We start from the raw sequence: 27,544 nt of genomic DNA on the forward strand, positions 1-27,544 counted from the left end.
TTCCAGTGCTTGGCCTGGATCTCGCATTGAAATGACACTACCTGCATGAAAGAACGTGAGTATTGCTGCCGATACCCCTGGGCTCCAGACAACAAGAAACGCAGAATAACTCTGAAGGGGTTCTCCCAGAACCGGGGCTCTCCCAGAACCGGGGTTCTCCCAGAACCGGGGCTCTCCCAGAACCGGGGTTCTCCCAGAACCGGGGCTCTCCCAGAACCGGGGCTCTCCCAGAACCGGGGCCCTGGTGGAGTCTCATGGCTGCAGATGAGCTCACGTGTGAAAACAGCACTATGTTCGGGGACCAGTCCACCATGGCAAGAGTCAGCCGACCCACGAAAAGCAGAACTAGACCCTGCAGACTAAAGGCAATGGAACAGCAAAGTGAGTATATTTAAAACGATGATGTTAAAGAAGGACTTAAATCATTAAGAAAACAATGAGGCTGATTTACAAAGAACCAAAAAGAACGTAAAGAAATAAAAAATGTAGTAACTGGAATTAAAAAATTCAAGAGACAGGTTAATCAACAGATTAATATCACTGAATGGAAAAGGGGGATAGAGCTGAAGAACTACCTAGACTGTAGCACCGAGAGATGCAGAGGTGGAAAATATACAGACAAATTAAGAGATATAAAGACTAGACTAAAAATGGATGTTTCATAGGGAGAAAACTAAAAAAAAACAAAAAAAAAAAAAAAGAAGAAGACAGGTAAAATTTAAAGATAATGGATAGAAAATTTCCAGAATTGGTAAGTCATGAACTGTCAGTTTCAAGCAGCACAGCAACCAAGCAGATTAATAGGAATAACGATGTACCTAGACGGGAAGTGAAGAAACTGGGGAATGCCAAAGGCAGAGAGATCTTAAAGGGAATGCCAAAGGCAGAGATCTCTTAGAGAGAAAAGACAGATCGTCTACAACAAAACAATACACCGAGAGCAGATGCACGACAGCACGAAATCTAGAAGACAGTGGAGGAATATTTTCAAATTGCTCTGAAAAAAGTTCTCAGTCTAGATTAAATTACCCAACTGAACGCCACATTATTCTCACAGCGAGGGTGAAACAAAGACATTTTCAAGACAAAAATGGAAAGCACATAGCACGGAGACCTTCGTTCAGAGACTCACTGAAGGCCGTACTTGAGGAAGAAAGAATTGGAAGCAGAGGACTAGGGAAAGGCGAGTAAGGAGGACACGGCCGAGGAGATGTCAGGAAGAACAGGCATTATTATGACACCAAATTCAGGAAAGCTGTATAGTTTTGGCTCAGAGGTAGATAAAATACCAAGTGTTGACATGTGTTAGAATGATTGACTACCCATAGAGAAAAACAAATTAAGTCCCTCCCTCACTTTCGGCAAAAGTAAATTCCAAGGAGATGAAAGATCTAAACAGAAAAGATAAAACTTTAAAATTCCGTTGGAAGAAAATTAAGAGAAATAGCATCACATTCTCAAGGTATGGTGAATTTCTTAAAATAGGCACAAAGCATAAAATAACTTATCTGGTTATCTAAACTTTGGTATGCTAAGAGAGATCATATGCAAAGTTTTCACAAGTTGAAAAATAAAAGCAAATATTTATAACACATAGAACTGAAAAAAAAGAATTCAAAGAAGTCAATAAGAACACAACCACCTCATGGGAAAATTGGAAATGGATGGAAATTCACAGAGGAAACTAACCAAGTAGTAATAAATATGAAATGATGGTCAACCTCACTGATAATCAGGGAACCCTGAGGTGCCATCTGAGACCAATCAGACTGGCAAAACTTAAAGTCTGTTAACACCAGACGTTGGCAAGAACAAGGAAAAACAGGATTTCTTAAACATTGCCGGTGAATTGATGAATGTTATCGGTCACTTTAGAGAACCACTTGGCAACACTCACTGAAGCTGACAATGCTTACATCCGTGACTCAGTTCCACTCCCTGGTGCATACCCTAGAGAAACTGTCACTCGTGAGCCCAGGGAACACGAAGGTGACTGCTGCCATAGGTGATTTTGAGAAAGGAGAAGCAACCTGTCTCTTCATAGGAGACTGGACAAAGAAATTGCTTTACTTATATAACGGTTAGGAGTTAAATGAATAAGTGAGATAAATCCTGGAGAAAACAAAGACACAAAGTTGCAAAAGTACAGTATGAGGCTGTGTATGTAGATTCGTACATGTGATTTATGGATACACACTTCAGCAGCAAAACAGAAAAACACAAATGGGAAAGATTCACATCAACTTCAGGTTACTCCGGAGCAGGAGGGAGAGAGAAAAAAGAAGAGAAACGTTTGATTCTTAAAAAAACAATAAAGGAGAGGGGTATGAAATAAATAGAACGTCTCTTAAATCACACTGGTAAGGAGGAGAGAAAACGCATCTTGGAAAATGTCTTCAACATACTCAGGACGAAGAGGAATATGATTATTTCCACTTCTGACCTAAAGGCTGCTGCGAATGGGGACAAATGCCATTCTTCGAATCAGAAAATTTCTCCCAGGATGATGCCGCGAAGATGTCGACACTGACCGGATGTCAACTCTACTCCTTACATTTACTCTCTGCTGGGATAAGCACCAAAAGCTATCTTTAAAAGAGCTGGGAGCGACAGGGTGAAGACATGAGGCCATCCTCCTTCAGGTCTCAGCTGAAATGTGACCTTCTCAGGCAAGGCCACCCTGAGTTTGTTAACCAGTGGTTTTTAAATAATAACGTCTAGTGATCATCTAGATTATAAACCTAGCAATAGCGAGGGCGGAGACCCCAGCTCTCTCGTCCATCGCTGGCACATAACAGGCAGCACAGATGTACGGTTCGTGAAAGGACAGACTTGAGGATCTTTTCTTTCTCTGCTCTGTGACTTCACTTGAAAGGACCGAAGGAAGAATTTCTTCAGTAAATAGCCACAGGTCTTGAAATATACCGAGCCCTGAAATTCATTTCAGATTTAACAGTAAGATTTAGCGGAGTTCAACTAATGCGCCCCAAAGTTAAATCTTTAAATTAAAATTAAAGTTAAGGAAATACAGTAATGCACACAATAATGTATTTACGGATGAAATTAGAATATCCCACTGAATTGCGTATGCAGGAGACTGCAGGGCAGTCAAGCAGAGTAAAAGCTGACCACGATGACCACCGAGTACTCTGTCTCTTAGTGCCAAGCCTTGTGACTGTCACTCTTGGTTGTTGTAATGAAAAGGGCCTTAGATATCCATAACATTGATTCCCAGCCATATTTATTTCATTCTATGGGATTACTTCTGAGAATCTGGATGGAAATTACTAAATTGTAGAATTTCTGAACTGGAAGAGACTTTAAAATTTAGCCAACCCATACCTTTAAAATTTTTTTTCAAGAGGGGGTAATGTTTCAAGATCTTAAATGGCAGTCAGGAGTAAATCCACACCCACAATGCTCCTTTCATGATTCCTGAACTGGTGGGATTTTGAGGTTTGAACAAGCTTGTTTAAGCACAGCGATCCTCAAAGATTTGAGGCCAGACTTGTCTGGAGGGAAACAACACCCCTTGTCTGACGTTGTTCGTTTTTTTGCTACTAAGGCATCTCTGTCTAAAAGAAAGTGCCTTTAGTGGTCTCTCAGATTAAACAAGGTTAATTTTAATTTATTTTGATTTAAGAAAGCCCACAGCAGAGCTCATTTATAATACAGCTATTAGGAAAGTGACGGATGCCCTCCTTTGGGTAGCTGAGCTACAACATACGTTTGTCTGTTTGGTATATTTCAAGGGAATAAATTACGTCTGCTCAATATTAAGATCCGGGCGATAACAAGCTTCGATGTAATGGTGTCTTACTGTTTACCCCTTTTTTGGCAAAGAGACATGTTTCAAAATCATAGATTTATAGACATGCTACTTGGAAGGCATTTTGGAACTAGTACAACTCATTTATTTCACAGATCGGGAACTGAGACTCAAGCAAAATAAAATTTTAAAGGCCGGGACTCATCCGCTCACAGAGCTGGGCGAGCGGCACCGAAGCGCACGCACGCGAGAGCTGCTCCGTGCCCGAGCAGCCAGCCGCCCAGCACGCGCCCAGCCCGCGCCCAGCCCGCGCCGTGTTCTCCTGTTCTTCATGTAAGTGGATGAGAAAGTATTGTTTTCCCTCAGCTTTTAAAGCTAGAGTTTCTTGGCATAAGAATTTTCAAAGTCACTCTGTGAGGGAGGAGTTCACCCGTTAGCCGGGAAGTCTGGAGTAACGCTCAGTACCAGAGTAAGGTAGGACGCGCTCAGGAGCTCAGGTGCCACCCGTCCCTCACGGCCACCCGCATTCGGAGGCGGTCAGGGCTGGAGGAACAAAGCCGTGAGTCAGGAGAGCAGCAGTGGTGACGGGGGGCTCGCCCCCGGGGATCAGGTCATCGGGGCGGCACACTCGCCCCGTCCCTGCCACCACTGACCTCTGGCTCTTGTGTAGTGGACATCAAGGGGAAGACGCTGGGACGCAGGACAGGGGCGATGGCTCAGAGGCAGCGGTTTATTACCTTTCGTCGTGCACATTGTGTGGGTTGCTCTTTGATAATTAACAATAATCAGTGCTTTCAGAGCCCCCACCGAATACAAATTGGGTTTTACATTTGGGATCCCTTTGGTGTTCTGATTGACGGCCAAGATCTGTACCCTCCTTGAATGCTGTGTACCACCTGATCTGCCGGTTGCTGTTGTTTCTTCTGATCTTCAAACTTATATTCCACGTTCTTGAATTTCAGCTGCCTTCTTCCAACTTGTCATAGAGAAGCTGTGTGGTTATCTTGTTATTTGTGCCCTGTATGCGTCCAACCTAGTCGAGCTGAGTTTTGATTTTTAAGAAACCATCTTTTTCAGTGAAGATAAACTGCCCGATTGCTTCCATCCCTCTTTCCTTCCTTCTTGTATTTATCGATCGTTAGTTATGCGAGTGGCACCGTGTGGCATGCCAAAGAATACGCAAGTCAAATACAGAACATGGCCTCTGCCCTATAGGAGCTTACAGTCTTGTTGGGAAGAGAAGCTGTCCAAACACAAATAGGATGACCATATATTCTGATTTGCCTGGGACAGTTCAAAATGCCCGTTTTCCCAGTGAAATAATTAACAGCGTCGTTTTCACTCTCAAAAGTGTCCCAGTTGGGGACGCAAATGATATAGTCATCCTCCACATAAGCCCCGAATAGCAAAGCACAGGGTTAAGGTTTATTGCTGGACTATTAAGGGTAACATGCACTATCAGAACTGAGTGAAAGGGGAAATCAACGAAGGCTAGGGCATCGGGAGAGTCTCGTGGTAGAGGTGGCGAGACTTGGTTTGGACCATAATAAAGAACGAACTGGATTTGTCTAGAACGAGAGAGGAGAGCAATGGAGCCTTGGGGAACATGGTGTAACTCAAAGCTCAGGAAGAGTCTGCGATGCCTGAGGGATGGTGTCAGCTGGGCTGCTTCACCTGGGAGGAGCCCTGGGAAACACAGTTGCCAGGAGAGAGAGATCAAGTTACGGGAAGTATGGAAAAGGCCAGAGTGTGGACTTGATTTAAGGGGCAAAGAGGAGTTAGGTAGGAAAACGTCACGCGATTTTGTTCTGCAAGTGTTACCTGGCTGTTAGTACAGGGTATGAACAAGAAGGGTAAACTGAGGGGCGGGGAGGATATTTAGAGTGTTTTATGGTGATGGATGCTTAAATAGGCTTATCATGGTGATCACTTTGAAATACACACAAATACCAAATCATTATGCCGTATACCCGAAGCTAATATAATACGTCAGTTATAGCTCAAGAAAAGTCTTTTGCAGAACTTCTCAGACAAGGTGATGCACGGCGGGACTAACATGGTGTGGAAGGTGAAGGGCCATGCATGAGCGAGAGAGAGCCAACAGGGTCGGGGTACATGAGATTAGTGGCAAAGGGAAAAAAAGGCATCGATGGTGATCCCGAGCCTTCGAACTTGCCAAGGAGGAGAATGTTGACGTTTCTGTCAAAAATAATGTGGTTGTTATTTAAAATAAAGCGGGTGTTAATGTTAGAAGCCCTGTGTCGCCATTCAGGTGATAGAATTTGTGCGTAAGTTGGACCACACTGGACTCTAGACAAAGGCCAGGCCAGGCCTCGAGCCCTGTGATGAACTTGGAATGCCCTGCATGTCTGAGTCTCCACTGCCAGCCACCTGTCTGAATTTCCAAGCAGGGTTTGTCCCCACCTAGCTGTCCAAGGCCAAGCTGATTCAAAGGGGTGTGCGTGGTCACAAAGAGGTGGGGGGAGGGGCGTACTTAAAATAACCAAGATGGGATTTACTCTGGGATGAGGGGAGGCCAAGGTTCTGAGAAGTACCAGGAGTCGGCCATGGGGAGGTGTCCAAGTCAAACCGAGAGCCGGAGGCGAGAAAGAACCTGAGAAAGAACGGTCACCGTAACAGAAGCTCTGACTGTAGGGAGGGCAGTCAGGGGAATACCTGACTAGTTCCTAGAGACACGTTTCTCTTTTCTAGGTGCTTCTGATAGGATAGGTGCAGCCATGCTCGCTCTTGTACAAAGATGTCTTAAAGGCGGCCAGAATCAATGGAGCTTTCAGTTCAATATTAAGTGATGGCCTATGGCTTTTTAAGGGGTTTTCTTAATGGCTGACACATATCCTTACTTTGTGGGTTTGCCATTAGTCCATAGTACGACGGTGACTACAAATGTCCCATGATAATTTGCATACACACTTTTGGGGCAGAAATGTAAGCAAATTTCGATTCTTGAGTCTCTCAGACTTTTGATGCATTCCTTGTATGAGATAGTTAAAATCTGTGGGATCGAAACACTTGCCAGATTACTGGCACCAGCTACAGGTCTAGGAGGAAAGCTATGAGAAATGTAATCTGGCCAGTTCTGGACATATTATATAATTCCGCTTCCCTACAATGCAAAAGGAAAGAGGAGAAATGTGGCATTACCTTAAGATGCCGGTGAGCATCTTAGATCGGCCAAACGATGTAGGGACTTAAAGGGAAAGGAGACGCTGCTTTCTGTGTTCAGGGCCAAGGCTCGCATATGTGCTGCCATCGTGCAAATCACACAGGTGCCCCTGCCCCAGGGCATTGTGCCTGCTTCTGCCAGAAAACTGTCACAATAAATACACCCATCGACAGTGTCCACAACGGGAAGGTCGCCCACAATGTGCGAGGCACAGTCATGCCGCAGTGGCCCTGTCCGTGCTATCGAAACGATCTCTTTTGACAGGAGGCTGTTTTTGTCAACTGTAACAGTGCTGTTAAAATGCGGGTTTTGTAAGAATTCAGTAACTGGGAGTTAGAGTTGAATTCTTGCAAGTTAACTCACAACTAGTTCCCGTCCATTATATGATAGGCCAAAGAAAGATCAATAAAAGCCACAATTTTCTTCATAACAAATTTCTCCATATTTCCATTTGCTTCTTATGTAGCAAGAAGATGGATCTATAATTTTGAGGAAGATAAAATTCCTTTTTTTGACCTTAGGGAAGACCAGTTTGACAAAACAGAGACAGTCTTTCAACTCGCTGTGGGCCCAACCTCCAAGGTTCTGATTCATTAGGTCTGGGATGGGGACTAGGAAGCTTTAAGAAGCCACTTTAAGAAGCATCATTCTGGCCGAAAGCCCCTGGAGGGGAACTATATTTGAGTCCATTTCATTGGCATTTATATTTACAAGTTTAACACTTAAAGATAAACAGGTTGGTAAGGACTCCCGGTCTATCACTTAGAATAGACTTTATTCAACTTATTCTATGGTTAGCCTTTTCCATTCCTTTTGCATTTGATACACTGCTCATTCTTCAAGGTCTAGTTCAGATGTCACCTACTCTGTGAGGCTTTCTCTTAAGAGGATCTACGTCCCCTGTGCTGTCCCCCTCCACTCAATACCGGGCACTTGACAATTACTTTATCCTACCTGGGAGTCTGGTTCTGTGTTAGGGCGCATTGTCTTCATGTCATAGACTGCACACTCCTTCAGGCCAGGGGCCACGCCTTACTCAGCTTCGTGCCACCAGTTCCTGAGGCACGGTGGGCGGGTGATAAACGTCGGTGTCATGAACACAGATTTCAAGCTGATGAATTAAGTTTGCGAGGTCCACGAAAATACTGTGACCCTGCTGGTGCACTCGTGACTCATGCATTGTCTTCTGTATCACATGGTTTGGTGAAGAAAGTTGGCTGAACAAGGGGTTCAAATGCGCAGTCAGGGAGACCGGCCGGGAGCGTGTGAGAATGGAGAGTCCGTTTTGTTCAGGCTGTCACGATAAGGCTGAGTGGAAGACCACGGGGCATTTGTTTGGTGATCCATCTGTCAGGGTTGTGCCGACGTCTGGAATGCCTTCCGTCCACCTTGGTGAAGGTGGCAGTTCCCTGGTCACATCCTGCTAAGTCACGGCGGGCGTGTCTGAAACCAGGACCCTTGTGTGACACGACGGAAAAAATCATTTTAAGCCCCAGAGGTTCAGAGGATGAGGGCCGCTGGCACACGCTATCTCCTCATTTGCTCCAGGAGAGAAGTAGGGCAGCCTTCAGAAAGTGGGGCGCACTTAAGGAGCAGTGGAAGGAGACCGTTTCACAGGAGGGCTGCCCTATGCCGCCCACGCAGGTCATGCCTCGTTAGGATCAGGAGCTGGATGGCACTGCTTTTCAAGGTGGCCTGAAAATGACCCACGTCAGTCACCTGCAGGCGCTTGCTCAAAAGTCAGATTTCTGGTACCACTTTACATCTGTGGAATCCATCTCTGAGGATGGGACCCACAAATCTGGATTTTGAACCAATAGCTCAAGTAATTCTGAGGCACATTAGAGTATGAGAACCACTGTGAAAGGGGCTGAACTTATAACGCTCTTCGCATTGAACGGCCAAGATTCGACATCACCTGTCACTGGACCACCATAAGAAGTGGGAAGACACAAACAACCACAATTAGGTAACAGCTACAAACAGCTGAGAGGCAAACTATATATCTCGCGTCATTGTATAGTTGTCATATATTACTTTGTTGTTACATATTATGCATTTCTATCCTGTTTTAAGCTGATCTTATATGTAAAAATATGGACAGAGAAGTTGACAATGATTATTCATTTTCCAAAAGGATCCTTGAGTTAAAGCATTCATCGATGGGTTCCAACTGCCGAACACTTAAACTAGAATCTAATTTACATCCTCTGAGAGACTGCTTACATGCAAGGTGACTTTCAAGCTCTTCCTTGGCAGGCCTCTGTCCTGGAAGAGTCTCAGAAGTGTCTCTTTCCCTTGGGAAGAAATCACACCTCTGTTTTGCACCCTGGTTCTCACTGTCTTCAATGGAAGCCCTGCCCTTGAAGCTAGTAAATAAACTGGGTGCAGCTGCACTTTACCCCAAAATTCACTGAGTATGCTTTGCATACACAACAACCCCCTGGTCACTTTAAATAATTAGTATGTCAGTCTTCCTAGTAGAATTTATAAGGAATCCCAAATGGTAAATTTTAAGATAGAAACTTAAATTTGGGACACCTTTCTCTCTCCCTTTTCAAATATTCCTCGTAAAAGGAATGAGGGGTGCCAGGCAGTGGCTTTGGGGTCAGAGGAGCCTGAGGTTCGAGCCATCCTGCTCTACCACTCACTAGCTGTTTGAGTTAAGTAAGTTTACTTAATTTCTCATAGCCTCAATTTTCTCACCTATAAGTGAGAATAAAATCATCAACATTGTAAGGGTATTCAAATACAAGCTGATATTTCAGCCTTGTTCTTACAGAGGGTTCTGAGAAAACCCAGAGGTTACTATCAAGAAATAAATAATAAATCAGACGTAAATTATACCCCCGGCCATTTAAGTCTATGTGAGATCAAATAGAAAACAGCTAATTTTCTTGATTAAATTCCACGGAAATGAATGATGATGTACAATAAAAATGGAAAATAAAGGTATTCTAACATGACAAATATAGACCCTGCAAGTCTCTAGAGCTGCTAGAAAGAATTCAGAAGTTTTGGTGGTCAGTTCAGCAGAGCCTGTGAAAGGGGGGTGTCAAATACGCCTTCTAATCTTATAAAAAGTATAGTTCAGTTTTTGGGGTGCCACCGACCAAGGAGTGTTGCCTCCTGGAGCTGTTCTAATCCCTGGTGTCTGTCTTGGCAGACCGTCACCCTGACTGCCTCCCAGGAGAGCAGCAGTGTGTGTGGCAAGCATGTGCTGCCTGGAGTAAAATTAAGAGCCATCGACTAGTTCTCACTTGACAGGCGTATGTAAATTCCCTTGAATGCAAGAGGATTGAAGAACGTGGTATAGTTTGATAGTAATAAAACTTTCTCAGCTAATTACTACGAAGCTGAATTAAAAATCACAGCCCAGGTCCTAAAAGTGGCTTTGCTGCAACTAAACTACATTTTCTGAGGAGCATTCAGAGATCCACCGATTCTGTCAATAGTCAGACGGCTCTCACTGAGTCACATTCCTGGTCTCCTGGTGTGTGATATCAAGACCCAGACGGTCTTCAGCTGGCACAGCATGAAGGGAGGAGGGCATAACGGGGTGCTAGCCTCCACTCTGTGTGAAATCAACTCTGAATCAAATCCAAGATGCTACACTATCCTCAGCACCGAGACCTAAGACCACACATTGCTTCTCTGAGTCAAGCTCAAAGTGTCCAGGTGTGTTTCTAACTAAGGATCCTTGGGTCGTACCTACAAATGGATTTTTAATGAGTTTATCAGTAAGTGTGAGCTTAAGACTGTGAAAAATGTGATCTCTACAGAGAAGCTTATATTTTATTTTCAAGATCCTGTCACGGGGAATATTAATTATCACTACAAAGAGCTTTGTTAATAATCACACAATAAACTCTTTCCTTTTTTAGTCTATTTCTGTTCCTATTTATAAGCATTTTACAGGTTTTTATTCACCTTTTCCCCATTGTTTTCTTAACCAGCCTAATCACTTTGAACAAAATCCAGACCCCGCTGTTATTTTTGCCCCTAAGATTTTATAAAATCAACCAGTCTTTGTATATTCCTAGGTTGTAGAACTTTTCACGTTAATGTAGTATTGGTGCACTATCCCCTAAAAGACAGAGAAAGACTAAATATTTAATATCTGCAAAATCTTTTCAAAGTATGTGGTAGACAGCAGAAACGTGAGTAGCTTTGCCACTTTTATGTAGAAAGAAACCATTTTATCACTTTCCCGGATTGCTCAAAGGACCTGGGTTAGGGAAATAAATTTCTCTTTTTTATCTCTATCAGTAGCAAGATAAACAGGATATAGTTATTCTAAAAGACTTTCAATTAATAGCTAATTCCAAAAACCACTTTAATTGCAGTATATGGGTTAATAAACTTTTAGTGAATGAAAGTATGAGGTGTAAAGGAAGAAAGTATTAGGAAATTAAAAGAAGTGTATTCAAATTTATATTCACATTTGGTTTCCATTTTTTGCTATCACTGGCATTTTATTAAGTGGAAAGAAATTTATAACAACATTTGACATTGATCATTCCAAATGAGTCGTGAGAAGACATGGGGATGGACGTGTTTTACTGGACCCATCAGGGCAACAAACTAAGACCAAAGACAAGATGAAAAATAAAAGCCTATGTCTATTCACTCACCCAACGTATATTTACGGAAACCCTACTCTGTGTAAAATTCTCAGTAAAGTACGACGGGTAATAAAACATGTTTAAGACAAAGCTTGTCCTCAAGGTGCTTATGAGAAATTATCAATAAATCAGGAAAAATGTTGGCTGACCAGTATGAAGAGAATGTTCTTAAAAGAAAGACAAACCTGATACCACATTCATACTTTAAATAAAGATTAGAGGAAAGTACACAATAACCTCTGAAGAGTGGAATTATGGAGACCTTTCAGCTTTCTATACTTTTTATATGGTTTGGAATTTTTACAAGCATATATTATTTTTGTAATCAGGAAAAAATAAAAATGTCTATGAATAAACACTGCAAGAAAACAAGTGAATATACAATATTTGTTGATTTCGGTTGTTTGTGGCTTATTGGTAGATTTCTGTCTTATAGTTATTTTGTTGTTCTGAAAGAATTTTAATGCAGATTTAATTCAACAGAATAAGAAGTGTATAGAAAATCTGAGTTCTTTCATTTGAATAATCTGCTTTATTATGTGCTGGGAGCAGAAGACTAATTGCCATATTTATTTCCAGCAAAAAAGTAGGGCCATGAAGAATTAAGGCATCGTCCCTATTTCTGTGTGTGATACACTTTTTCAAACTATTGTATAATGTCCAGTCTAGACTGAAAACGGTAGAATAAACCCATATCGGCCTACTTGTAATGATATATTTCAGTACCATTTATTATTAGGATAACTCTTCTATTGTTATTAAATTGGAACCTGGTCATTTATGGTTCCCCAATTTCTAGACACTTTCATAATCTTAATATACCATCCTGAAAAAAAGAAAATTAAAACAAATCCTGGCTGCTTTTCAGTGTGTTTAAAAGCTTCAGCCATGCAAAGCGCCATCAGCCTTGACCTTCCTGTCTCCAGAAGGCCCAGCCATATTTAATTGGAATGGGACCCTTCTTCACTTCAGCAAGTCCTAGTTACATCATTGACCATTTTTCAAATTCTGTAATCTTGTTTTTAGTGTCACTTCAGGCTGAATCATTCTTTTCAGAAATGACACCGACTGTGGTATCTCTGTAGCTTTTCTTATTTAGTACAACTCGGCTGTCGCTTTAAGTGAAAAAAATTCTGCTGGAGAATGAAACATTATCTGCTAATGAAGGCTCGTGTCCCGCTGGCCATGAACAAAGGGTATCTGGTACTTGCCGACGCCATTTAAAAATCATATTATTTTGTAAAGTTAATCGTGGGTTTCCGAGTACCCTTTAAAGCACTATTAAGTTCACTTGCTCCTTCTGCAGGATAACGGGGCCCAGGGGTGGGAGGGAGACTCTGTGTCCAGCCCTTGTCCTCGAGCCCAAAACATAGGAACTGAGGCAGCGAGGAGCTTCCTGGTCAGTGACGCTAAGTGATCCACAACTTCATCTTTATGCAGTTGTGTTTACATGTGAGAATTCATTTATATTCTTTTTCAAAATAACACTTATATACTTCTAATGCCTAAAATAACATTTATCAGAGTCTCAGTAAGGACATTTTAAAATTAAGAGATCGGTCTGGGATGCGACACTGAACATAAATGATCTACATACAGATGCACCTGCCTGGCTACTGTAATGCAGTGGCAATTCAGACCCAGGTTCACAGGCATTATGGGGGAGGGACCCGTGGTCTTTGCACGTGACTTCCACAACCCCATGTCACAGAGCCAGGGAAGCAGAGGTGGCCGAGAGTGTCTGGGGATGCACACAGGGTTTGGCTTCACAGTGGGTTCGCTTACATTTAAAATGTCTTTAGAAGCAATGACCTGCTAAAGCAACGGCTGACCTATGGAGAGAACTGTTTTACTTTATTATTTTTTTAAAAAGCATCATAGCTTTATTCTTATTTATGACTACAAATTTAAGTCGAAATCATATTTTGATGAAACTCTTAGTTAGAAATTACTGAGAGGAAAAATACCTTCACTTTTAAAATCAATTAAGAAAAACTTCTTTTTGGTTCTGCAGTGGATCAAACTGGCTCTTAAATTATAATATTAACAAATGAACATCACCTTGTAACACCGAATTCTAGTGGTATTTGGGGTGGTGAGTTACAGAGCCCACACCCCAAAGCCATGGGTAAACTGCCAACGGCCAATTAAATGAGCCTCTCCTCAGTTTACTACAATTTCAGCTGCATCTTTATGGAATGAAGCAAAGCTCAACAGAGAACCCATAAAATGAAATGATGCAGACCAACCTTTTATTGCACCCACAATATTTTGGTCTAGTCCTTTCCGGTTGTCATTGAGTCCTCTTTTCCTCTTCCCATTGGGTAAGGAGTTAGCCAAAGTCTTGTCATCAAAAAATGCACACACCAGTTTTCTAAACAGAAGGCTTCCTGAGCGAGTGTAGTTTGACAATATAGAGTCCAGCTGAGATTTAGGCATAAACACATCAAAGCCTTCAGCAAGTTGCACTTCTGGCTACCAAAAGAACATAAATATTTCATTAAAAGCAAGATTTGAAGCATTTGACTTTGGGCATATGTGCGATTAAAAAACAACCACCACCAAAAAAAAAAAAAAAAACATGACTAGGAATGTCCACAGCCTGCAAAGCATACAGTCTCAGCTTTGTGTGCCAGCATTTGCCATTTACAAAACCAACTACTAGTTAGAATTCACAAAACAAGATGCTCCCATGCCAATGTTGTCTCGTCAACACCAGTGGAAAGGAGTATACTGAAAAAGCATTCTTGTCCCTGGAAACAGTCAAGAGAAAGCTGGATAATCATAAAATCATATAATTTTCAAACTAGAGGAGACTTTGGGTGAAATACCCTCATTTTTTAAATGAAGGAACTCAGGCCCAAACGACTTAAAAGTAACTTAAATCTAATCAGGACATTACAATGGACAGATCACTTTCTCCTACATTAAACAATTTCATTTCATTTGCCTAAGGACAAAAATATGGGATTCTCCCACCGGTCTCATGCTCTTTGTACTAGGCCAGTGGTTTTTCGCTATGGAACTGTATTTTTCTCTCTAATGAAAACTTCTGTAAATTAATACATAAAATAAAAATGACGAGAAGGTGCCCCAGGCAAGTTTAAATCCACCCCGACCCCGACTTTGGGGAGGAATCTGAAGTTATACCCCAGAGCACCCCTGGAAAACCAAGACACTAGTCACAGCCCCTCCCTGTCATGGATTTCATGAGTGGGACGCGGGATCGGACAGACCTGTAAGGTGCCTTTCAGCCTGGACTCCACCGTATGTGCTCACACACTGATAATATACTCTCTGTCATCATGCCGTGGATGTTTACAACTCGCCTTTTCATCTTTCCATCCAGCTCACATCATTTTCTTTTCAAAGCCCTTCCTAACTCCTTCCTTCTGAAGCGGGCGGCTGGGTGCTCTTGGTCACCGCTATTTATTTGACAGGCTTATTTGACTGTATTTGTTATACTGCATTGTCATTATTGGTTAGATTGCAGCCTTTCCTGACGCCTGGAACTCAGACTTTGTATCTCTAGGGCCTGGCACATAGTAGGCACTCAATAAATTCTTGCCGAATACATAAAAGTTCTTAGTCATAATCTAAATCGCCATTTACTGTTGATCATAACATGACTTTAAAATAATAACTTTAATAGGAAGAAATGCAATTTGGTAAACTTTTAATTAGGGAAAAAAGGTCAGAAGAAAACCTATTAAAGCTTATTCTTGGTTATCGTATTTATCACTCTGCAAACCTGGCATTACTTTAGATTTTTGAAATCATATGAGAAATATGAGGACTCGGGATTAGTTTTTCTTCTGAAGAGAATAGGAATTATTATTTTGTTTGTCCTGTTGCTTCTCAGAATGCCTAGCACACTATGCTCAGAGTGAAGTGGCTCGGAGAAGGCCTTAAATTATTCAGATGGTGTGGGGAGGAGTCTGGACACTGTCCCTCCCCGGCGGAATTCTCGACTGGATGGTCCAGAAAGTCATCTCATTTCTCCGCTTCACTGTGCCATTCAGCTTGTGGTCTTTGAATGCTTGGTAAATATCACTATGAAAACAATGCTGCCAGATCGTCCCTGGCTTTTGCATCTCGCTGCTGGTAAAGGTCGGCAGAGGAGGCTGGTGCAAGCCAGGGGCTGTCCCCACAGCTCTCAGAACAGAAGCTGGCATACACCGGACACTCGCTGCACATTTGCTGAATGAGTCAACGCAGAAATATTAGGATTGAAAGGATTTTACCATCATAATCTAAGATGAAGTTTTTTATTCATTACCAGATTTTATTTTGCACATCTTATATCTGCATTTAGACCTTTTCTTCTAAATGAACTGATCACAGATTTTTGCTAAGTGCTTCTGTATTACGTGAAAGCCATGAAAAAGAGTCGCTGTCTACGGAAGCAGCTACTCACAGCTACTTACAGCTACTTGGGAGTCTAGGGAGGTAGAGAAGCTTTTTAAATGTGCAAGAGAGGAAAGGGAAAGACACCCGCCTGTCTCATTCACATGTCTCTGCTGGGTTCTGACATCATCACACAGGTGCTCAACGCTCGGCCACCTGACCAGAGACTCCCAGAACCTCCCCTCGGACTCGTCTCATAGGACCTGGGCCCCTGACCTGAATGAGCCACCAGGCAAAACTAGCCACGCCTTCCTCACACACTCATAGTATTTTATATGAGCTACATTTATGGCCCTTTTCACACTGTATTTGTTCAGTCAGTTGGTTGTATTTCTCGTCAGCATGTGCACTACTTTGTATTCAGGGTGCCAAATGCCCAGTTAGTGCCCAATAGATATTTGTCAGAATATACAAAACGTGATGTAGGAACTCATTCGAGATGACTAGTATTGATTTAGAGATCTTTTGTCCCTGTGTAAATGAGGGAGTGGGTTTGAAAGTCTGCGTGCAGTGGTTCAGTACCCCAGTCCTGTAACAGGACCTGTGCTGACTCAAGGAGCTGAGTTCCCAAAGGACAGGGACCTGCAAAGCGTATTTATTAAGCACCCTCTGTGCGTAAGGAGTTTAAAGTCAGGCTCAGTAGATGGAACATGTACATAAACACCAACCACACAAAGCGGAAGTGATAAATGCTACGGCAGAGGTGCAGAGCCGTAGGCTGCATGTGGTTGGTGAGGGGCGAAGGTCCAGGAGGGGTAGGGCAGCATTTCATCAGGGCCCCGAGGTAGGATCTAAGAGACAGAGATCGTGCAGTTGCTGTTTCCGACATCTGCTGTGACTCCTAAAACTAAATATCCAGAGGTTTCTGGGGTTTGTGGAGCTGAGACTCACTGTGGAATTGTAATAGAATCTCGACTCCTGAGATGCTATCCTGAAGCAGAAGCTGTCGGTGCTTCCTGCTCCACTTTCTAGTGCCAGAAAAACATTATTTTGAAGCATTCTTTCTGGATCATGGAACACAGACTGGCCGGGTTATACACCCCTTACAAGGGAGTCAGTTTCATCAGTTGAGGCAGCAGCCAGCAGTGGCAAGAGCAAAGGTGACTAATCTCTGTCCCCCTCCCGCTCTTCAGGTCTTCTTAGGCAGATTTCTTAGCTATAGTGGACGGGCACTAACATTATATCTACAAGGTGCCATAAAGCAAACCAGTTCCTTATAAAAAAGAGAGGGCAGCTTTACTTTCTGAGATATAAAGAAAACATAACAGGTTAATCTCAAATTTTCATTAGGAAATCTTTTTACTTACTCCATTTTATAAATATAACCATGTGGATTATCACCATGTAACGATCTACAACCTTGTACATATATTTAAAAACAGGTTAAACCTCTTTAATTGTATCACCGAGTCTCTTTTTGTTTACTGTCTCTATGTTTGAATGAGATCTCTCTGCTTCCTGACAATGGCTCTGATAGAAACCACCTATATTCCAAATGAATAGCATTTTAAAAACTCGATTGCCTTTGACAGTCACTATTTGATACTTGTGCGAAAACAGATAGCTAGTGCGCTAATTACAGATTTTATTGATTCCTAAAGTAATAATATAGTCAATAAATTCCATCAGATACTGAAGATCTTTAAATGATGACGTCTAAAGTATGGGGCAGAATGTACAACACTTACAGTCATCGTAAGAGCTACGAGCCTGAATTCCCTCTATGAATTTGGACTTTCATGCGTGCCTTGCCTATTTTAGGCTGCACGTGCTGCATCCTCCTCATGCAGGGCTTCTCACCTCACGCTGGGTGGAGTTAAGGCGGAGCCTGCACATGGTCGCTGGGCCCTGGCCTGTCTCCCTTCTTGCGGTGTGGGCTCCCTTCGCTCAGAAGTACAGCTGGCCCTGGAACAGTGGGGTCTCAACCATGCGGCTCCACTTACAAGTGGGTTTTTCCAGTAAACACCTGTGCTGGTCTCAGATCTTGGCCAGGAGTCCGCAGGTGCAGGGGGCTGACTGTGCGCACAGGTCTACGCCATTTCAAACAGGGGACTTGCGCGCCAGCGGATTTTTGTATCCATAAGGGGTCCTGGGACCAATACCTGGCAGACGCTGAGGGATATCGGTAGTTAAGTTTTGGGGAATCAAAAATTGTACATGGACTTTCAACTGCACAGAGGTCAGTGACTCCCACCTGCTGCGTTGTTCGTAGGTCAACTGTAGTTGGGGTCAAGACCGAGCTTCAGGGGGAGGTCCCCTAACCAGGCAGATTAGAAGATTTTCTCTCTTAAGTTCCTATGAACATATCATGTGACTCCCCTGTATAATCTAAAGGAAAATATGCAAAACAGTTTGAAAGAGATCATACAACTTAATCACAGAGGGGACATTTCTGATACAGGCTATTTTACATAAGGTATTGTCGATACCGAGTTTTAGTAAGTCATGTGGTTCTACATAGGTTAAAAGAGTGAAAAGTGCATGGATATCCATACTGGACGCTAGCTCCAGATCTGCAACTGTAAATTAATAAATTATACAACAGAGTCTGTATACTTGACTGGCTAGCTAGTCAAGTTTCACACTGGTTTAAGATTGAAACCTATAAGAAAACTGCAGATAAAGAGGCAAGATTTTGTTGAATAAGACTAACTGATTTTGGAACGAAAACATGTAACAGAATTTATGAGAATGTCAAAAGCCTGCGAATTTAGTATTTGTTTGCAATATACATTGACCTCTATTCTCATTTAGTACGTATTTAGCAGTATATTAGATATGTTTTAGGAAAATGAAATTTAGTTTTTAAGAGAATTTTAAAAACACAAAACCCCCTCATAACTGATTTTATTTTGCTCACAAATGTGATCTGCTTCTATCTGGGAAAGACAAATTGTTTCCTATAACTCAGGTCCACTCCAGGTGAACTGAGCAAGAACTGCTGTGACCATGTATTAAATGTTATTCCAAGATCATGGCCAATGGGCGGGGTGCCCTCGAGAACATACTAGGTTGGGAGGCAGGCTTGCTCTAGTGGGTCCAGTCCCCACAGCTGTTAACAGCTCAAAACAGGTGTGACATGGGACACAGCAGAGCTGAGAACCACAGTGGCGATGGGGCAGAGGCTCTGCGGCGGGCTCCTATGTCGGGATTAATCCTGGAAGGTGCGTTATCTGCAAAAGTTCTGTCAAAAAGTATGCGCGGTCTATATGCTAGCTTCTATTTAATTTCGAATGGGATAAAATTACAAGAAGTCATTAAAGAGCCAATCCTTTACAGATTTTTTGACAAAATTTTGGTGGAACTAAGAATTTAACGCTAGCAAGGACAATACAGCTGGGCGCCTTGGAAGTTTATTCACGCGCTTACACAACGAGACCCTCCAAAGTCTTTCAGAGATATCTGAAATTTTTTCCTTCCTCAGGTGGCAAATTCATGGCTCTAGAACTGCGGCTGGATTTATGCTAAAGGTGTCTGAGCCCAAATGTTTAATACATAAGATTTTAACAACTGCAAGATACTTCTTCTACCATAACTCACGGAAATTACGCCTCCAAGTGTCCAGCTCTGAGGGCCTGGCCGTCCAGGCAGGGGGGAGGTCCTGCTCTCAGGCCCAGCTGATGCTAGAGCTTAGGTCCTATGACAATGTAACCACTGTTTATGTGTTCCCTCATATGGTCCTTGAAGGGCAGGGACTTTTCATTCATTTCAGTACATCTGGGAAATGATGCTATAATTAACACTATTTTCTATTTACTATATTCCAGGCCCTAGACGAACACACATTACATGGGAGTTTTAAACTTAATTCTCAACCTACGAAGTGACTATCATTATCCCCAATTTGCAGATATAAAAACTAAGGTTTTGGGAGATTAGATTACTTTCGAAGGTCATCCAGCAAGGATCTGAACCCAGGCAGTCTGTGCTAGAACTCACACTGATAGGTATATTCTGCCTTGATTGCAATGCTCCAATGAATAAATTTAAAAATAACTTGCTTGACTAATTTGCTCTATGAGTTCCCAGTGGGTTACTTTATTTATTGGGTTAAGAAGAAGTTAGGAAAACAGATTCTGACTTCAGAAGCTATTTATGTTGAAAGCACCAATACATTTTAAATTATTTACTTGAAAAATGCCATAAATTAAGTATTAACGGAAGTATCTTAAGTTGATGGAGGTCCATAGATTTATTTTCTGATAACTTTTGTGTATCTAGGATCACTAGAAAATATTCATAAACATTACAATAAATAGAAAAACATTTTTTACCCTGTAAAAAAACACTTGAAAAAACTGATCTTAGTGTTTCACCAAAGCCAAAAAACACGCCAAACGAGAAGCCACAACAATGAAGCAAACCTAAGCCATGTATATATCTGCCCTGAAAAACACAAACCAATATATCCAACTAAGTAGGAAAAAACAGTAACTTTAAAAAATTCCTGTCTTCCCTGAGTATTAGTAGAGTATTGGGTTGTGAACCCAATGAAGAAAGAATTAAATATTGTATTTAAATCTGAAATATGGTTTTGGGTTTTGGCCTTTCTTCTGTGTAACTTAGGTTTCAGTTTTATTTAATGTACTAATTTAAAATGGGTCAAATAATCCTGCCCCAAAAGAGAAATGTTTCTGGCCACTCTATTTTAAAAATGGTATCTGTTCAGTTATATATACACGTAAGTTTACTTAAATTTTTACATTTATCCCTATAAAGGTACTTAGCTAGGACCGCTAAGGTTTAAAAAAGAACTGTTATTAACATAGCAGGTATTAGTCAAAGTGCTTCACATAGGTTACTCTATTTAACTCTTTCGGCGCCCACTCTGTGAGGTCAGCACCACCGCTGTCCCCATTCTATGGACAGGACACGGCGGGAGGCGAGGGTGGGCATGCTGGCTCAGGGGCACGCAGCCGAGCTTTTAGCCTAGGTGGCCTGGCCTTGAGCCTGCCCCCTTAAGCCATCAGGTTCTCCTCTGCAGGAACTTCCAAGCAAAGAGCAAACATGGCCATAGTCTAACCTTTCCATTCCCCTTCGTGTAATAATTGCCTCATGAATAGTTACTGGGCGTTGGGCATGGCTAAGAACTGTGCTAGGACAGGCGCCCAAGTCCTTCACTCAAGGATAAGGCTCACTGCGGACCTGGCTGTGTGAACTCGAGCAGGCCGCCTTTATGCCATCGTTTCCTCATCTATAAAATGAGGATACTAATCATGCCTCAAAGAGTAAGGATGAAATGTGTGATAAATTATGTAGCAAAGGATAGCACACAAATATTACTGTTATCATACAGTCCCTGCCCTTGAGAAGCTGGAGAGGAGAGAGGGGAAATCATGTAAATAACTACAAACCAGTACAGAAAGTTCTACAAAGGAGGACTGTTGAAATTATACTGCTGCCTTGGGGGAGGGGCTGGCGGTGCAGAGAGGAGTAACAAGAATGAGAAAATGGGAGTTAAGTTGAGGAGAGAGTTCTAATTAAAGCCAAGTCCTAGACCCAAAGCTTCATAAGTTTATTCTGTATATTGCGCTTAATGCAAATGAAGATACTTCATCATTTGCAGACTAAATAACATTTATTGAGTACCTTTTATGTGCCAGACGCTGCAATAGGATTTTTCCACATACTCTATATCATTTAGTTTATGATACTCTGAGGCACTGACACTGTAGCTGGTTTTGATTAGAGCTCACTGTTTTCCCGCCTTTGAGCACAGATAATCATTATCGGAGGTCTTCCTGCAACAATCCATAACCCCACGTGGGCCCTTCCGTTTGTGTTTATGCATAGTTACACAAATTTGTATTTGGGTGACTCCAAAGGTCACAGCGTGAAAAAAGATAACTTTATACATTGTGAATTTTTAAAAAATTTACGGTATTTTTTTTTACATTTAAAAAAGCAACAAAGCATAGGTTTTAGGTGTCATTTTTTCGTTGCTTGTAACTCTCACCTTTCTCCTGTGCTCCGTGCTCCAAATGTCTAATGAACATTCTAAACTTACTTTTACTTCCCATCCAGAGCTGAAGGCTGCTTCTGCTCTTTCTATTCTTGCCTCAGTTAAAGAAGTCAGTACCACCCAGTAACCAAGCTAGTTTTCCAAGATAGGAATTTGGGGTTACTTTCCACTGAGTCACCACGTCCTCTGTGTGGGTGCCTCCTAAACGTCTGTCCTTTCTTTCTCTTTAGGCTCATTACTCACGCACAGGCCCTCCTGATCTCTTGCGTGGCTGACTATCATCCGCCTAGTCTCTTTGTCTCATCTATCATCCGCAACGCTGTTCTAGTTTGCGTTCTAAAGCACAGGTCTGATTAGTCCTCCACTTGAAACTTGCAACAGCCTCCTAGTGCCCAGAGATGAAGGCCAAGGGTCTTGGCATGGCAATAACAGGGCTTTCGGGATCTGGCCCTGTCCTACCTTTACATCATCGTCTGCTACCAGCTGTTCTAGCCCACTGGACCACTTGCTCTATCCTACGACTTTGGACCTAATTTTCAGGGTCCATCTTTAAATATACAAATCCCATCCCCTTGTATATATCCAACTATATTTTATAGAAAAGTTTATTAAATATTATTAAATATTTTCTGTTTTCTCCTCTGGACTTCCACCAAATTTTAAAGGGCTTCTGCCTAAAAAATAATAAGAGTAGAAACCAGCCAAATTTGAATGCCTTAGCATCGAAGGTCCTATCACCTAAGGAAATTAGTCTCCCTTCCCGGGGCCTGCACAGGCCCGCCTCGTGAATGCCAGTGAACGGTCTGTGGACAAAACTCCTTTATCTAGTGACAGGACTCACTGCATGGTCCTCTAGGTGCAGTTAGTTTCTGTTGACTAGATGAATCAAATGGTATGTCAGCTGGATGGTGTAAAGATAATATCCATACATACTATTTCGCTTTTCTTTAGAAGTCTGCTATTCTTCCATCAAGGTAACAAACACCTAACTCAGTTTTCATGGACAATTCTGAATGTGCTTTATTAAATTTAATAGCTCTTGTTAGCAAAAATAAAAATGAATAAAAGGCAAATTATTTTTATGTGGTATCTAAATAAAATTATAATAGTGACATTGGTAAAGATAAGAAAAATTCTATTTCACCAATGTATATAGGGCCTTTACCAAATATTCCTCAATTTATTTTTGAAGTACATTTGGAGCTTAAAAATTAAAAAAGAAGAAAGTTTGGTTATTAGCATCAGATCGCCCCATTTACAAAATAGTTTATACGACTGAAATGATTTGGCCTGATACGTCAATAACTATCAGAAAAGAATGCCAAGAAAAATACAAAAGTATTACTAGAACTGCTGAAGGTTGGCTGCACTTTGTGTTGTGGAATAATTTACCCGTTTCCAAATACGTGGGTTTTGAACCCGGGGCCTGAGTAAGGGCTGACCAAAGGGGCTGACTGGTCCAAGGGAGAACAGTGCCATTAATGATTTTTTTAAAGTTTTTAGTCTAGAAGAACTTTTTTAAAATTATAGCATGTCTTCATTAAAAAAAGCAAAAAAGAAAAACCTTTGACACCAAGGATTGGATAAAAGTTCAAATGATCTTCTAGTCTAAAAAAGTCATAAGATGACTATTTTTGTCACCTCCCTTTATTAAAGATCCAATGTGGATACAGCAGAGGAAACTGTCTTTCTGCAGTTTGAAAGGGAACGCTTTTTTAAAAAAGGGATTTATTTCTTATTTAAAGTTTAAAAGGTAGGGCCAAACTCCAATCTCATATAAGCCCGTGGGAGTTCTCAGCAGGGTTCTCGTCCTATGCAATCTGATAATAATAGATCACCCATTCTGGTTTATTTTAAGAACTCCCAACAAGTTGGGGTTCACGGCATCGGCGTACTTTTAGATAAAGATACTGTAAAGAGAGGATGCGACTGCACATACGCACACGAATAAAAAAATTAGTTGATGGTTATTGAATATCGAATGGCAAGTCAGATGGATGTCGTAGCTGTCATCCAACATCTTGGACAGTAGCAACATTCTCGCTATGATATTAAAATAGAAAAACCTTTGCAGAGCGTTAACCTATCATTACACGAGTAAATGGCATGGCACCGCAGCCTAATTAGCAGTGTAGCTTGCATCTATAAAACAGAATTAGCACGATGGCTCCTTTTTTATTATTAGTTTGTGTTTCGAGAAAGGTGTGACCTTATCTGTAAGGTTCGGTTCATTTATGCCTATCTACAAAGGATTTAATTATGTTCTTTTAGCTCTCTACGCCAAGGAAATTGAAAACGGCCACTTCAAAATTAAAAATGTTAAAGACATCAGTGAGCAGATTATTTACTCCATCTTCTTTCAAAGATACAGAATGGAAATGTGTTTAAAAAAATTGAGGCATGAGATTTTCAGAAGAGAAAATTCTAGGCAAGGAGATTATTCATCGTCTTCCTTTCCTCTTGGAACACATGTATTCTGCAAGTTTTTCCAGTTTGCCTGGGCAGCACGAGTTAAGGGGAAAGTGTAGTGATACTATAAAATTCCTGACAGTTACACAGAAAACATCGACTTACATCTGAGGAGGGTGATTCGAGAACAATGCCGAATCCGAGGCCGCGGTTCTCCCCAGGGGCGGTGCACTCGGCTGCCTGGAGGGCCGGCTGCTCGGAGGCCACTGCCGACTTCCTCTCGGTCTCTGACACCCCGGGCTTCTGTTTCACAGTAAGAGGTTCAACGGTCTTTGGGGGCACTTTTTTCTTTTTATTTCTCTTGCGGGAGACAGCAGTTCGCTGGGAGCATATAAGGGAAATTGGGGGTTGTTGTCTGTTTTGGGTTCCAACTGTGAACAATAAACAAAAATATGGTACAGGCACTTGTGTCTAACTTAGGAAAACGTATCACCCGTCCACCTATGTGCTCTGCAAGCTGAGACTGCAGTGGGGCTCCCTCGAGGGCGAAGTACACCGAATAAAATAAAGCACGCCGGGCCCAAAGGTTACCGAGTGCAGGCTCTGGAGCATTTACGGGTCTCGGGGCAGAAAAACACCCAGGAGAGAACTCTGGCCCAGATGCTGGTGAATAAGCAGACGGTGCTGCTGCTGCTTCGACGGAAGAATAGGAGGAGGAGGTATAAGAAAACACCTGGGCATGATTCTGCCAGTCACGTGACATTTTCATAGAAATGACTGAGGTGTCGATGTCCATGCTTTCCGGTACGCCAATCTCGGGAATATTCCAATTGTCATTTGGGTTAAACTGGTGAGTTGCTAGCACTAAAACTGACGAAGACCGAACAAGGGCGATCATTCGGGCAAGACCGATCAAAATGAATCTGTGTGGAGCAGCTAGTGAGCAAGTACCAGTAAGCGTGTGGGCAAAGCCTGCCAGTCACTTGCCAGGTCCAGCAGCCCCTTCCTCGCAAGCCTGTCCTGTCCACACGCGTGCTATCTCCACAGCACCGCACTGCTCGTTCAGACAAGGCTGCTCCTCCAGACCTCAGTTTTATGTGGCGGAAAAACGGGAACAATGGAGTTCTGTACAAGTCAAGCAAATGGGCAAAATCCTGAAACAGTCTGAGTTCAAAAGATGAACAGCACTGAGCAAGAACTAAGTCCTAATTTTGCAAATATACTTAAGGAAACAAAGATGGTAATTATAGTTTTCACAGGTGCACTCTGAGAAGTTGTTAGCCATTTTAAATCTTCATGTATTAATATGGCTGGCTAACTGTGACCACAGGCTATACCTGCCTTTTTACAGAAATATACCTACATCTAATGAAAACTGAAGATTTTTAAATGCACATGAATATGGATCATTTCCTATCAGTTTGCAAATAAAGAATATTTGTACTTTGAACTTGATAGTTTCATCTGCAGGCAGGAAAGAAATTTATAACTGAGTGTTAGAAACAAACTACTTGCACTGCATATAAACTGAAAAGTTTTTAATCTCCCCTGCAGTAATCCATCAAGCTCGCTGGTTTCTTGCCCCTGGCCACACGTTAGAATCACCGTGCAGCTTGGAAAACGTCAGTGCCTCTGCCTCACTCCAGACGAACTGAATCGAAATTTCCAGAGGTGGTGCCCGGGCATCGAGATCTTTCTAAAGCTCCCCAAGTGATTCTGATGTGCAAACCAGACTGGGAACTTTCCTCTGTTCTCTCGGGATTTTCACCCAAGGCTAGGTTTGCATCCCCGAAGCCAAGTGGATGGCTGAAGCAATAATCCAGACAGGCCAGAACACACGCCTCTCAGGCCTCGCTGGTCTCAGTCACAAGCAAAAATGATTTTGGTTTCAAGAACACAGGGACTACCTGAGTTTTCTTGTCCTGTGGCAAGTTTAGACAGAGCTGTAGTTTCTTGTATCCAGATCTTACTCCTTGTCTTCTCCTTAAATCAAGGTGAAACGTCCTAAGTATAATTTAAATCCAAGTCCTACAGGCAATAAACCTTAAGTAAATCTAGCCACATGACACAAATTCTTAAGTTTAAGAAAATTAAAAAAGAGTAATTTATTGAGTTGATCCTTTCTGCTCTTCTATGCCTTTGGACTCATGTCCTGCCCTAATCTGCAAAGGTTCAGAAAAGAAAACAAGGCGACAAAGTGGCATTTACTTAATAGATTCTACAATAGCTTCAGTCAAGGATTTAAGTGGTTACAGTTTGTAGCTTGCCATTTCAGTAGTAAGAAGCTTAAGTAACAAAATAAATCATTACGATTTCCTATGCACATTTTCTTAGTTGCTAACAAATTCTTCCTCTGAGAAAAGAATCTGTACACAATGAAGTAACCTTTCTTTCTGAGCTCCTTATTTAGGAGATGTTAACCTTTGCCTGGTTAATAAAAACAGATTCTTGTGGTGGAACGAGGCGAGTTAAATACTTACTGGCCTGACCAAAATGCTTATTTTTTTCTTCTGTGAGATCAAACCAAATCCAGCACATAAAATTAGATGCTGCTTTTCAGAGAGCCTTTTGTTCATCTTATTTTCGTGTAATCTCGGGTGACTGATATGTCTAAGTATAAAACTTTTTATATCAAAACCATATCGTTGAATATTAAAATTTTACTAGAGTTCACTGAGTGGCACCAAGTACAGTTTCTGAATGAGGACTTTTGTGAAAACCTTTACGATGAAGGGACGGGACTGCCAGTCATACACGACTGTGCTCTTTCCTGCTTTAAGCTAAGGTCAAGGAGTAGCTTCTCCTGACAAGAAAGAAGGCTTACTAATAAAACAACTGATGATTTTCTGTGCCTGTGACAAAAAAGTTCTGCTCCCCGCTTCATTGTGAAGATTAGAAAACAGAGCTGCTAGACTCCAGAAGATCTAGACATCCACACTGCTATGAAATGTTCTGTGGGTTTTATAACAATGCTAACGAAATAACTCATGCTTGTATCATGCTCTACAGAGTTTGTTTACGTTTGCTACCTCGTTCTCTTTTGGAAACAACCCTGAGAGTTAGATATTAATACTCCAGGGACAGAGGAGAAATCTGAGACTCAGAGAAGTCACACAGCTATAAAGAGGAAACAACAAACTCTGACCCCAAACTGCAAATTCTCTGCTTTTCTGTTCTTCAACTTGTCT

General features: G+C 41.9%; 1 protein-coding gene across 5 annotated transcripts in view; it reads right to left on the reverse strand.

The window, feature by feature from the left end:
- BEND7 (BEN domain containing 7) overlaps positions 1–27,544 on the reverse strand; it is a 77,303-nt gene that overhangs the window by 21,148 nt on the left and 28,611 nt on the right. For all 5 annotated transcript variants that reach the window (XM_039877418.1, XM_039877415.1, XM_039877413.1 and 2 more), the window contains exons 5-6: positions 24,522–24,787; positions 13,828–14,053 (exon numbers count right to left, since the gene is read on the reverse strand). In XM_039877418.1, the coding sequence (XP_039733352.1) occupies positions 13,828–14,053; positions 24,522–24,787 (492 nt within the window). The remainder of the gene's footprint in view (positions 1–13,827; positions 14,054–24,521; positions 24,788–27,544) is intronic.

The sequence above is a fragment of the Pteropus medius genome, unplaced genomic scaffold (genome assembly GCF_902729225.1).
Source record: "Pteropus medius unplaced genomic scaffold, Ma_sr-lr_union100, whole genome shotgun sequence".
Lineage (NCBI taxonomy): Eukaryota > Metazoa > Chordata > Mammalia > Chiroptera > Pteropodidae > Pteropus > Pteropus medius.